A 12634-nucleotide genomic window follows, 5' to 3' on the forward strand; every position below is an offset into this window, starting at 1 on the left:
TCTTTTTTCCAGTATGGTTCTTAAAGATACTGTCTTAGTCCATTTGGGCTGTTGTAACAAGATACCATAAACTGGGTAGCTTTTAAACAATAGAAATTTATTTCTCATGGTTCTAGAGGCCGGGAAGTTGAAGATCAAGGCACTGGCAGAGGCTGAGTACAATGGTTCACACCTGTAATCCCAGCACTTTGGGAGGCTGAGATGGAAGGATTACTTGAGGCCAGGAGTTTGAGACCAGTCTGAGCAACATAGCAAGACCCTGTCTCTACAGAAAATTCAAAAAGATGAGTTGGGCATGATGGCATGCAACTGTAGCCTTAGCTACTCAGGAGGCTGAGGTGGGAGGATCACTTGAGCCCAGAAGTTTGAAGTTACAGTGAGCTATGATTGCCCCACTGCACTCCCGCCTCGGCAACAGAGACCCTGTCTTTAAAAAAAAAAAAAGGGCACTGGCAAATTTGGTGTCTGGTGAGGGCCTGCTTCCTGATTCATGAGCATCATCTTCTCAATGGTGGAAGAGGAAGAGGAAAGGGGTCTCTTTTGGGCATCTTTTATAAGATCACTAATCCTATCCGTGAGGACCCCACACTCATGACCTAATCACCTCCCAAGGTGCCAAGTGCCACCTCCTTCTGTCATCACTGTGGGGGTTAGGATTTCAACATATGAATTTGGTTGTGGGGACACAAACATTTAGACCATAGCAGACATTAAAAGGAATTACTGTGTTTTCTTTCTCTTAGGCACTGGCCCATTACACTGAATCTTGGAGCTTTAAGTCTTTTAACAAGTAAGAGCAAACCATGTGCACAATTTAGCACATTACAGAAAAGGCAATCGCTAATGGGTGATTTTTATAAACTCCTAGTTAACAAACTGACCAGAAGGTCACATAGTCACACAGCAAAGGCTAAGGCTATCTGGTCAGTTTTCTTTTTCTTTTCTTTTCTTTTTTGAGATAGGGTCTCACTCTGTTGCCCAGGCTGGGGTGCCCAGAGTCTCACTCTGTTGCTCACTGCAACCTCTGTCTCCTGGGCTCAAATGATTCTCCTGCCTCAGCCTCCCAAGTAGCTGGGATTGCAGGTGCGTGCCACCATGCCCAGCTAACTTTTTGTAGTCTTAGTAGAGATAGGGTTTCACCATGTTGGCCAAGCTGGTCTTGAATCCTGGCCTCAAGTGATCCCCCTGCCTCAGCCTCCCAAAGTGCTAGGATTACAGGTGTGAGCCACTGTGTCTGGCCTGTCTGGTCAGTTTTCTAAGCAGAAAAGTTAATTTTAGCTTGTTTGTTTTTTAACAAGCCTACAGCTAACATAAAAGAGCGGGAAAGTCCTAAATCCAGCTTCTCTACTGGCTGTTGTGTGATACAACTGAGGATCCTCTTCCCAAGTACTTGTAGAGGAACTTGCATGTGTTTGGCTGCTACTATTGCTGAATGGGCCCAGGAAGAGGCTGGAGCTCATGTAGAGGTAGCGCAGCTCATGTGACCTGGAGCAGAGTAGATGAAAGCCTTAAGTCCTGTATAACTGCCAGAGCAGTACTGTTTGTTCACGGTGCTGCGTGGTAAACATGGTGTCTAGGGAAATCATGTTTAAGATCCTGCAGGTCACTGTGACTTTGTATGTGTGTGTGTGTGTGTGTGTGGCATATTGTAATGATAAAGGATGTAACTCAAAGATACTAGTGTTAAGAATGTTTATGCTCCAAATAACATTGCATCAACAATCACAAAGTGAAACCATAGGCTGTAACATGGAGTAATGGACAATAACTAAAGGTAGAAGGCTTTAATTGATCTTTCTGAGTCTGCAGTAGATCAGGTAGATAAAAGATGACTAAGAATATAGAATAACTAAGTAACATGTCGGATGATAAATCTGATTCATATATATCAAACACCGAACATTGACAGCAGAGAGGACATTTTCTTTCTAAGAATTCATAGGAAATTCTTAGGAATTGATCATATATTAGATCATAAAGCACATGCAATAAACATGTAAGTTAAAATTGAAAAACAGGCTGGGCACAGTGGCTGACGCCTGTAATCCAGAACTTTGGGAGGCTGGCTGAAGCAATAGATTCTCTTGAGTCCTGGAGTTCGAAATAAGCCTGTGCAATGTGGCAAAACCCTGTCTCTGCAAAAAATAGAAAAATTAGCCAGGCATGGTGGCATGTGCCTATACTCCCAGCCACCCAGAGGCTAAGGTGAAAGGATGGCTTGAGCCCGGAAGGTCAAGGCTGCAGTGAGCTGTGATCACACCTCTGCCTGAGTGACAGAGCGAGACCCTAGCTCAAAAAAGAAAAAAAAAAAAAAAAAAGAAAAAGAAAAAAATACTGTGAACTGGACATTTAAAAAACTTTTTGATCAAAGAGGAAAATTTAAACTGAAATTGCAGAATATCTGGAAAATAACAATAATGAAAATACCATTATATTTGTTGGATATAGCCAAAATGGTGTTCAGGGAAAAATTCATAGAATTACGTAGAATATTTAGAATCAGAATGATATTAATAGATATGAAGGGATGAAAGTGAATTAAGGCACCCAGTTCAAGAAATTAGAAAAAAGAAAGAAACTGAAAGCAGAAGGAAAGAAGATTCAAATGGAAATAATTTTAAAAACAGAAAAATGGAAGAACTCATAAACCCTTAAGAGTTGGTTGCTTGGATGAAAAACAGCTGTCAATTAAAAAAGCTCATTAGCTAACCTATGTAAGGGGGAAAAGAGGAGCAGTAACAAGCATCCAGATGCAGAGGAATCAAGAATCACAAGGGTTTTTGTTGTTGTTTTTGCTCAACTAAGTGCAAAAGAAATGGAAAATTTGGTTGACATATAAATGTAATTTACTAAAACTGATTCCCATGGAGATTGTCTAAATAGATTAATGACCATGGGGTGAAAAATAATAGGAAAAGTTCTCAGAGATACAGTCCCTCAGAAACACCAGGCTCAGATTGATAGGGAATGTCCTCAAACCTTTCAAAACATATATTTCCATTATTTAAATTGTTACAAAGTACAGACAGAGAAAGGGGCCAGGTTATTTTTATGAAATAATATTGACACCGACACCTGACAAATACGCAGAAAGAGAAAACTACAGACTCTAATGTTCTCCACCTATGAATATTGATGCAAAAAAATTTAAATGGAAGATCAGGAAACAAAATCTAGCAGCACATTGAAAGAGTAATATACCATGACCAACTGCAGTTTATTAGAAATATAGGGATAGTTCAATATTGAGATATCTATTAACATAATTTTATATATGTGTGAAACCTAAAATATATGAAACCTGTGCCATTCTCTGTATAGATGTTGAAGAGACATCTGTTAACCTTCAACATCTATTCTAGATTCTTTTAAAATGAACCCTCTTAAGAAAAAAATGGATAATTTCTTACACCATTGAAATATATTTATTTCAACTCCAAACAGCATCTTGATTAAAGAAAAAAACTCTAATAGCATTCCTGTTAAAGTTAGGAACAAGACAAGGACAAGACTATCATGATTTAACTGTGTTTGGAGATACCAGCCAACAGAATTAGAAGTAGAAAATAGAAATATAGCAAAATAGAAGCATAAAAGTGGAAAGGAGGGGGTAAATTATTACTTGCTGATGATATTGTTTTAAAACTGGTAATCCAAGAGAATAAACTAAAACAGCATTAAGCATTGAGATAATTCTGGAAGGTAAACTGGGTACAAAATTAATGTGCAGAACTTAGTAGTGTTCCTTTATAAAGATACATGTTTATTAAAAGATATAATGAAAAAAATACACTGTGTAAGAACAACAACAAAAAAATATAGAAATCTAACAGGAAGAATATAAGGCATATAAAGGGGAATTTCTTTTTTCTTTTTTTTTTTTTTTTGAGATGGAGTCTCGCTCTGTTGCTCACGCTGGAGTGCAGTGGCACGATCTCGGCTCACTGCAATCTCTGCCTCCGATGTTCAAGTGATTCTTCTGCCTCAACTCCCGAGTAGCTGGGGTTACAGGCACCCACCACCACGCCCGGCTAATTGTTTGTATTTTTAGTAGAGACAGGGTTTCACTGTTTTAGCCAGGATGGTCTCAATCTCCTGACCTCGTGATCTGCCTGCCCCAGCCTCCCAAAGTTCTGGGATTACAGGCGTGAGCCACCGCGCCTGGCCTAAGTGGGTATTTCATTTCATCTAAACTATCAAATATATTGGCATGAAGTTGTTCATAACATTCCCATATCCTTTTTTTGAACAGTTTTATTGACATGAAATTCACATGTCATAAAATCCTCCCATTTTAAGTGTGTAATTAATTGGCTTTTAGTATATTCAGGGTTGTGTGACCATCACCATGATCTAATTTTAGAACATTTTCATCACCCACAAAGGAAACCTTACACCCATGAGTCACTTTCCATTCACTTCTCCCCTTGTCAAAAATCAGTTGACCATAGATGTATGTATTTCTGGACTCTCAGTTCTGTTCCCTTCCTGTGTCTGTCCTTATGCCAGAACCACACTGTCTTGGTTACAATAGTTTTGTATATAGTAGTCCACCTTCTCAGTGATTTTGCCTTCCTTGGTTTCAGTTACTCATGGTCAACTGAGGTTCAAAAACATTAAGATACTCTGAGGGAGAGAGAGACCACATTCACATACCTTATTACAATATATTGTTATAATTGTTCTATTTTATTATTAGTTATTGTTAATCTTTTACTGTACATAATTTATAAAGTCAGCTTTATTATAGGTATGTTTAGGAAAAAACAGTATATTTAGGGTTTGGTACTGTCCATTGTTTCAGGCATCTGCTGGGGGTCTGGGTATGTATCCCCCATGGATAAGGTGGATTACTGTACTTTTGAAATAAGGATGAGTAAGTTCTCTGACTTTGTTGTTTTTAAGATGATTTTTGTCTCTTCCGGGTCTCTTGCATTTCCACATGAAATTTAGGATCATCATATCCATTTCTGCAAAAAAAAAAAAAAAAAACATGGCCGGGCGCGGTGGCTCAAGCCTGTAATCCCAGCACTTTGGGAGGCCGAGATGGGCGGATCACGAGGTCAGGAGATCGAGACCATCCTGGCGAACACCGTGAAACCCCATCTCTACTAAAAAATACAAAAAACTAGCCGGGCGAGGTGGCGGGCGCCTGTAGTCCCAGCTACTCGGGAGGCCGAGGCAGGAGAATGGCGTGAACCCGGGAGGCGGAGCTTGCAGTGAGCTGAGATCCGGCCACTGCACTCCAGCCCGGGCGACAGAGCGAGACTCCGTCTCAAAAAAAAAAAAAAAAAAAAACCAAAAACCAACCAGTTGGGATTTTGATAGGCATCTACAGATCTTTCCTTTCCTTTCCTTTTTATTCCTCCTTTTTCTCCTCCTCTCCCCTTTCCTCCCTCTTCTTCCTTCCCCTCCCCTCTTCCTTCTCCTCCCCTCTCCTCTTTACTTTTTTCCCCTCTCCCCTCCTCTCCTTTTTCTTCTCTCCCCTTTCCTTTCTTTCCTTTCTGTGACAGGGACTCAGTCTGTTGCCTAGGGAACTATTGCCATTTTAATAATATTGTCTTATGGCCAATGAACATGGGCTGGTTTTCCTTATTTAGATCTTTAATTGCTTTCCAAGTTTTGTAATTTTTAGTGTGCCTACACTATTTTTATTAAATTTTTCCTAATTATTTCATTTTTTGATGCTATTGTAGATGGAATTGTTTTCTTTCATATTTGGATTGTTGATTGCTACTGTATAGAAGTATTTTGTGTATTGATCTTGTACCTGCAATCTTGCTGAACTCATTTATTAGTTCTAATAGTTTCTTAGTGGATTTCTTAGGATTTTCTCTATATAAGATCATGTCATCTTGCAAATAGAAATAGTATTCCTTCTACTCCAATCTGGATACCTTTTATTTCTTTTTCTGTCGTAAATACTCTGACTAAAACTTTTGGTACAGTGTCAAATAGAACTGGTGAGAACAGACACCCTTTTGTTTCTGATCTTAAGGGTAAAGCTTTCAGTCTTTCATCATTAAGTATGATATTAGCTGTGAGTTTTTTATAGATTGTCTTTATCAGATTGAGAAAGTTTTCTTCTATTCCTAGTGTTTTGAGTGTTTTTAACTCATGAAAGGGTGTTGGATTTTGTCAAATGTTTTTCCTCTGTCCAGATAATCATGTGGCTTTTTTTTTTTTTCTTCAAACTTAAGTGTTCTATTGTGACGTATCACATTCTATGATTTTCAGATGTTAAACCATGCTGACATTCCTAGGATAAATCTTATTTGGTCATAGTCTCTAATCATTATATTTTGCTGGATTTGGTTTGCTGATATTTTATTGAGGAATTTTACATCTGTATTCATAAGGGATATTGGTCTATAGTTTTTGTTGTGACATTTTATCTAGTTTTGGTGTCAGAGTAATGCCTCATGAGTTAAGTGTCTCCTCTTTTTTTTTTGGAAGTGTTTGTGAAGGATTTGTATGAATTCCTCTTGAAATGTGTGCTGGAATTCTACAGTGAAGCCATTGAGCCTGGTGTTTTCTTTGTGGGATGTTTTAAAATTACAAATTCAGTCTCTTTATTTGTTATAGGCGTATTCAGATTTTCTGTTTTTTCTTGAGTTATTTTGCATAGTTTGTGTCTTTCTAGGAATTTTTCAATTTTATATGAGTTATCCAATTTGTTGGTATCTAGTTATTTATAGCATTCACTTATAGTTATTTTTTATTTCTAAATGGCTGGTGATGGCCCCTCTTTCATTTCTGATTTTAGTAATTTGAGTATTCTGTTTTCTTGGTCTAGCTGAGGGCTTGTCAGTGTTGTTGCTGATCCTTGTTATCCTGCTAATGTTAGTAGGATCTGTACTAATGTCCCTTCTTTCTTTCCTGATATTGGTAATTTGTATCTTCCTTTTTTAACATTCGTATGTATAATATGTATGTGTGTGCTTATAGATGTATACATATATGTAATGTGTATGTATATATACATGTATGCATACATACATAGACACACACAATGGATGGTATGTAATAGAAAGTCTTTGAAGGAATATACCAGGAATTTGGTAACATTGGTGGCTTCTGGAAAAGAGAATTGAGTGGCAGAGGAGGGCAAATGAGAGGGAAACTTCACTGATATTTTTTGCTACATTTTGATTTTGTACCATGTGACTATATGGCTTATTTTTTTTTTAAATCAAAGAAAAACAAAGGTGAGGAGCCACAGAAGATAATGCTGTGTTAGACGCCCTACATCTGCTTTTTGAGGTTTTTGACTTTGGTTTATAGTCATCTTCTCCTCCTCACTGTTTCTCTTCCCTTTCTCCTCCTGGATCCTTCTGAAGCAGTCCAGTCAAGTATCAGAGGGATTTTAGGGTGAAAGGTTCTGACCCTGTTTCACTGTCTGTGGATGAGAAAACCTTTTTCTCTCTGGTCCTCTGCAGAGCGACCTGCAGGTTGGGCTGAGTCTGTCTTTGAGGAAGACACATCGGAGCTTGAGCCTGCCTCCTCCAGGTAACCCTCTCCAGTTCTCTTCTGTTTTCAATCCAGCCCTAGCCTAGGTGTAAGAGAGAGATTCCCACTGGTTGTCCTGAGGCTGACTTGGGGGAGCACTTTTTGATAAGCTCTTTTTCCCCTAATATCTGCTAAGCTTATAGAGGGTTATGTAGGTATGCAGAAGCCAGAGGTGACCCACCCATGTTCCTGCAGGTAAAAAGGCTGTGTACTCTTTCCTCAGAGGGTAAAGCCTCACAAAAGAGGCCTGGGCCCCAGACAGGGGTACATTGGGTATACTTTACCAGGTAACAAGCAGATAGTGGGGGATAAGGAGTGTCAGGGAGTTTCAGTACAAATGTGTGTTTCTAGGCTAATTTTAGCTAAGACTGCCAGCCCCTTGTTAGCATGGGAAGGAATTGGCTGAGATTGAGTCATTTGAGATCATCCTTTTAAAAAAAATCTTCATAAAACCCACAGAAAAAGTGACCTAGGGAAAATTTAGTAATTTTTGTTGACTAATATTTCCCCCTTCATCCCTGTAGGACTGTAGGTACCATCCAGCACTGCCTCCACCTGACCTCAGTATATACCCACTTCCTGCCCCAGCGTGGCCGCCCAGAGGTCACTACAATGCCATTGGGTCTTGGAATGACAGTAGATTACATCTTCTTCTCAGCTGAGTCCTGCGAAAATGGGAACAGAACTGGTAAGCCTGATGTACCCTGCGTTCCTCCACCCCTAGGTCCCTGGGAACAGCTAATGGTAGGTCAGGCATTTGGTAGCATGTCTTGGGCTGCTGGGATTTAACCAGTAAAGGAGCAGATTTCATACCTCCCTTGCGCAGGTCATCCTTATCATTCTCCTCATAGGCCACTTGCCTGCCTTGTCTCTTTTTACTCTTGCAGCATTAAAGAGAGGAGGGTAGGACAATCACTCCAATCCCCATTTTAGAGGTAAAAATAGAGATCTAGGAAGTAGTTGAATTTGTTTAATGGCAGCCACTGAGTGGGGGACTTGGTTAGGTTAGAGACCTTATTTTCTGTCTCCTCTCCCCATACCAGTAGGCACAGTATAGCAGTCTCCCAGCCCCATGCCTATATTGTGTAAAGAATGTTTCTTTTTCGCCAGGCATGTGTATTACTGTTATGGCCAGGCACGTGTATTATTGGTTCACACCAGTAATCCCAGCACTTTGGGAGGCCAAGGTGGGTGGATCACTTGAGGTTAGGAGTGAGACCAGCCTAGCCACATGATGAAACCCTGTCTCTACTAAAAATACAAAAAATTAGCCAGATGTGGTGGTGGTGCCTGTAATCCCAGCTACTTGGGAGGCGAGGCAGGAGAATCGCTTGAAATCGGGAGGCGGAGGTTACAGTCAGCCAAGATCGCGCCACTGCACTCCAGCCTGGGCAACAAGCATAAAACTCTGTCTCAAAAAAAAAAAATTAGCCAGGCATGGTGGCAGGTGCCTATAATTCCAGCTACTCAGGAGGTTGAGGCAGGAGAATCACTTGAACACGGGAGATTGTACCACTGTACTCCAGCCTGGGCGACAGAGCAAGACTCTGTCACCAAAAAAAGAAAAAAAAAAATTTTTTTTAAAGTATTTGAATTGATGGCTTATGTTTAAAATTCAGATTTTATGGGCTGGGCGCAGTGGCTCACACCTGTAATCCCAGCACTTTGGGAGGCCGAGGTGGGTAGATCACGAGGTCAGGAGTTCAAGACCAGCCTGGCCAAGATGGTGAAACCCCATCTCTACTAAAAATACAAAAATTAGCTAGGCATGGCGGCAGGCACCTGTAATCCCAGCTACTCAGGAAGCTGAGGCAGGAGAATCGCTTGAACCCGGGGGTCGGAGGTTGCAGTGAGCTGAGATTCCGCCACTGCACTTCAGCCTGGGCAACGGAGTGAGACTCCATCTTAAAAAAAAAAAAAAAAAATCAGATTTTATATAGAAAACCTGGATCTCTAGCTTCTCTTGGAAAATCAAAAGATCTTGTAATGGTGGGCTCTCCAGCTTGCCCCAGTCCCCCAGAACTCACCTGTCTATATTCGTTGATGATATTATGGAGTATCTCTGAGAAAATGAGGCCTCCTCAGCCAGATGCTGCAAGAGGAGGTGAGGGGCGGTGGGCAGCCAAGGGGATGCAGCCTGCAGAAGGCATAGTTCCCAGAGGGCTCTGCCACTGCCTGCCCATGCAGCGTGGCTGTGGCTGCTTTTACCCATTGGCTTTTGCTTTGTGCTCCAGATCACAGGCTGTATCGAGATGGAACTCTCAAGCTCCTGGGTCGTCTCTCCCTTCTCTCTGAAGAGATTCTCTGGGCTGCCAATGGCTTACCCAACCCCTTCTGCTCTTCAGACCACCTCTGCCTGCTAGCCAGCTTCGGGATGGAAGTCACCGCTCCATGACGGGGCTCCCAGGGGAAGAGAGCTTCTCTTTCAGAAGAGCTCACTGGATCAGAGACTGTGGAAAAATCCCATGCTTCTGGAAACTTAGATCCAAGAAACTTACATCCCCTCCCTTCCCCCTCCTTGTTCCCTTTTTCCCATGGTTAGATTTTCTCCAGGCCTGGCCGCGTTCTCTGCCTGTGGTCCTTGCCTCACCCCAACCTCTTCCTAATCCTGTGCCACACACTCAGTGGCCTTGGGAGAGGCAGAAGGGGGGCTCCCCCTTCCTTCCATGTATCCAGAGCTCCCCCTTGATTTTTAATTACCAGGGTTGTGGGAGTTATTGATTTCATTGGTTATTTGCTTTCAGGCTGTTTCTTGGTGTACCTTCTGACCTGACCTTTTCCCTGCCTTCAGGACCTCTGGGCCCAGCCCTCTTGCCAGGCATGCACATGTGAGATATGCATATCATGTATGTGTCCTCTTGGGGTGAGACTGTTCTGCACAGCCATGCCTGCCTCTGACCAGTCCACTTTTCACATTGGGGCTGTAGGCCTAGGAGCAGGTTCAGAGTCTTCCCAAGTACCTGTGTATGACTAGGCAGCAGCAGGGCATGGCCCCATCTCTCCTTTTAGCCTCTGTGTTTCATTAGGCATTCATCCTGCCAACCAGGGCAGGCCCGGCATCTGGGCTCTGGGAACAAATGGGGCCCACATCCTGGAGTGGCAAATTTTGGGGGATGCGCTACTTATCCCAGCGGGCCCTGTGCCTCCAACCCAGAGCTCCCTACAGACCTGTTGTAATTTCTCAAGGGCCCATCCCTTTCCCCAGGCTTCCCTGAGGGAGGTGGAAGTTTGAACCCTTATGTGGAGTTCATTGGGCTAGGGTAGTGGTATGAGGTTTAAAACTATTTAAGGATGAGGAGGAGAAAGAGTCTTCAGGAAACTCTTGTTTCACTGGACTCTGCAGTCTGCAGAACTGGGGCAAGGGTAGGAGTTCCAGTAGGGGAAGGAGCAGGTAGACTCTGCAGCTGCCTCAGGTGGGACTCAAGACCTAAACTGATTCTCTTTTCCTCTCCACTTCTAAGAAGCAGTTTTCTGTTCCTCTCCTCCCACCACTTTTTACTTTCTGCTACCTCCCGTCTCCCGCTTCCCTTCCATTTCCTTTCTAGAAAACCCTGGTAGTCCAAACTGCCTCAGCAGAAAGGTGGCCTTGGACAAAACTGGTCCAAGAATTTGAAGTGGCAGTGTTTGCAGATTGGCTCTGTCCAGCAAGGCTTTAGCTGCTTGTTGCCTCTGCTTTCCCTCCCCTCACACAGAGGTGCCCTGGCTTATTCAGGGGACTCCTTAGTCCACACTGTGTCACCTGCATGCCTTAATCTTTCATTGCTGGGGTGTGGCCTTGGGAGATCCTGGGCCAGCCCCTCCACACATCTCCCTAAGTCAGAGTGGCTGCTGGCCCTGGTAGATTTGAGTGCTTTTGCCTCACTCGACCTTCAGAGTGGGACTGAAGACAGTGGCCAAGAGACTTGAGTTTGGGACAGTGAGCCAGGGGTTAAGGTTCTTTCCTTTTTTTGAAAGCCAAAGACCCAGTTTGAATTGTGCTGCTGCATTCATGGTTAGAAGCTTTCCATGCCTATGTTCTAGGGAATTTATTTTTCTATGTGTGTATATTTTTAAACTTTGTTTCCTGGGTACTGGGCATGTGCCTGTCTGAGCCCCAGGTCTGTCTACACCCCACCATTCATTCTGTCTGTCCATCCCCTGGACACTGCCTAAAAGGGTCTCAAGCCAGTGCCCTATGGGTTCCTAGGACTAGGGCCCGTTACTGTTCTCTTCTGCTGGGAAATGCAGCTTTAAAATGGCTAGCGAGGGCAGAGGGCAGGTGCTTGATAGTTTATCTTTTCCTTGCTTTCTTACTTGTTTCTGTTTTGAATATGAAATGGGGTTTTAAATGGTTATTAAACTCTTTTTCCAAATAAAGGTTTACCTTTTTTTCCCCCCATTGTTGGTCATTTTTTTAGGATCCTGAAGGGATTAGGTCCTTGAGAGAGGGCCTGAAGAATGAGGTGGGCAGAGGAAGAGACTGAGGAGCTTTTGATTTTGGGGTGGGGTCTCAAGACATAAATCTAGATTGAGAAATGTGTTGTAAGGTTTCCCTCTATTAGCTGAGGTAAATTCCCACTGCTCTGAGGCCTGGGAGGAACAGGGCTTGAGTGAAACCGCCTGCCTTGACACTGTTGGGGTATAGCTTTCTTCTGTCCTTGCCAAGTGAGAGAATGACTCTTTGGACTGCTTTTCATTCTTCCTCCATCTGCTCCCCCCAATGCCTCCCTCTAGTGTCTACTGCGCTTCAGGAGGGTCTGTGCAAAGTGGGATAAGATGTGTGTTTTCTTGGTTAAAGCTATGGCAGCTGCATGAGACATGATGCGGGTGGCACATGCCTCTTGCTGAGCATCTATTTCTGATCTCTTTTGCATTCTGGAGCCAGGGCTGAGCAGTGGGCCATCTGTCGCTGGAAAAATGTCTCTTCCTTCCTAGGCCTAACTCTACTGGTGCTTTTGTCCTCCAGCCTCCCTATGCAGTAAGACCAGCCAAGCCCACATGTCCACTGGGAGCCCTGAAACCAGGTCTGGTTTTCTGTCTTACCTGAACAGGTTCCCAGAACCCACACCAGGCCTCTGAATCAGTCTCTGAGAATCTGATTGATTTAAAGCCACTTGGTTGCTTCCATTGCACTACCTGGGTTGCA

The 12634-nt window shown here is 42.8% G+C and overlaps 1 protein-coding gene and 1 pseudogene across 10 annotated transcripts in view; both read left to right on the forward strand.

Moving 5' to 3' along the window:
• The window catches only part of ANGEL1 (angel homolog 1), a 50190-nt gene extending 38303 nt beyond the window's left edge, over window positions 1-11887 (forward strand). For all 9 annotated transcript variants that reach the window (XM_021941420.2, XM_009212008.4, XM_031667941.1 and 6 more), the window contains 3 exons: window positions 7440-7509; window positions 8034-8197; window positions 9744-11887. In XM_021941420.2, coding sequence (XP_021797112.2) covers window positions 7440-7509; window positions 8034-8197; window positions 9744-9904 — 395 coding nt within the window. In that variant the 3' untranslated portion in view covers window positions 9905-11887. The remainder of the gene's footprint in view (window positions 1-7439; window positions 7510-8033; window positions 8198-9743) is intronic.
• On the forward strand, window positions 10727-11887 carry LOC103886374 (annotated as a pseudogene). Its single transcript, XR_004184851.1, has one exon. The product of XR_004184851.1 is annotated as an uncharacterized LOC103886374 (transcript).
• Window positions 11888-12634: the final 747 nt, after the last annotated feature.

Source organism: Papio anubis, chromosome 7 (assembly GCF_008728515.1).
Source record: "Papio anubis isolate 15944 chromosome 7, Panubis1.0, whole genome shotgun sequence".
Taxonomy (NCBI): domain Eukaryota; kingdom Metazoa; phylum Chordata; class Mammalia; order Primates; family Cercopithecidae; genus Papio; species Papio anubis.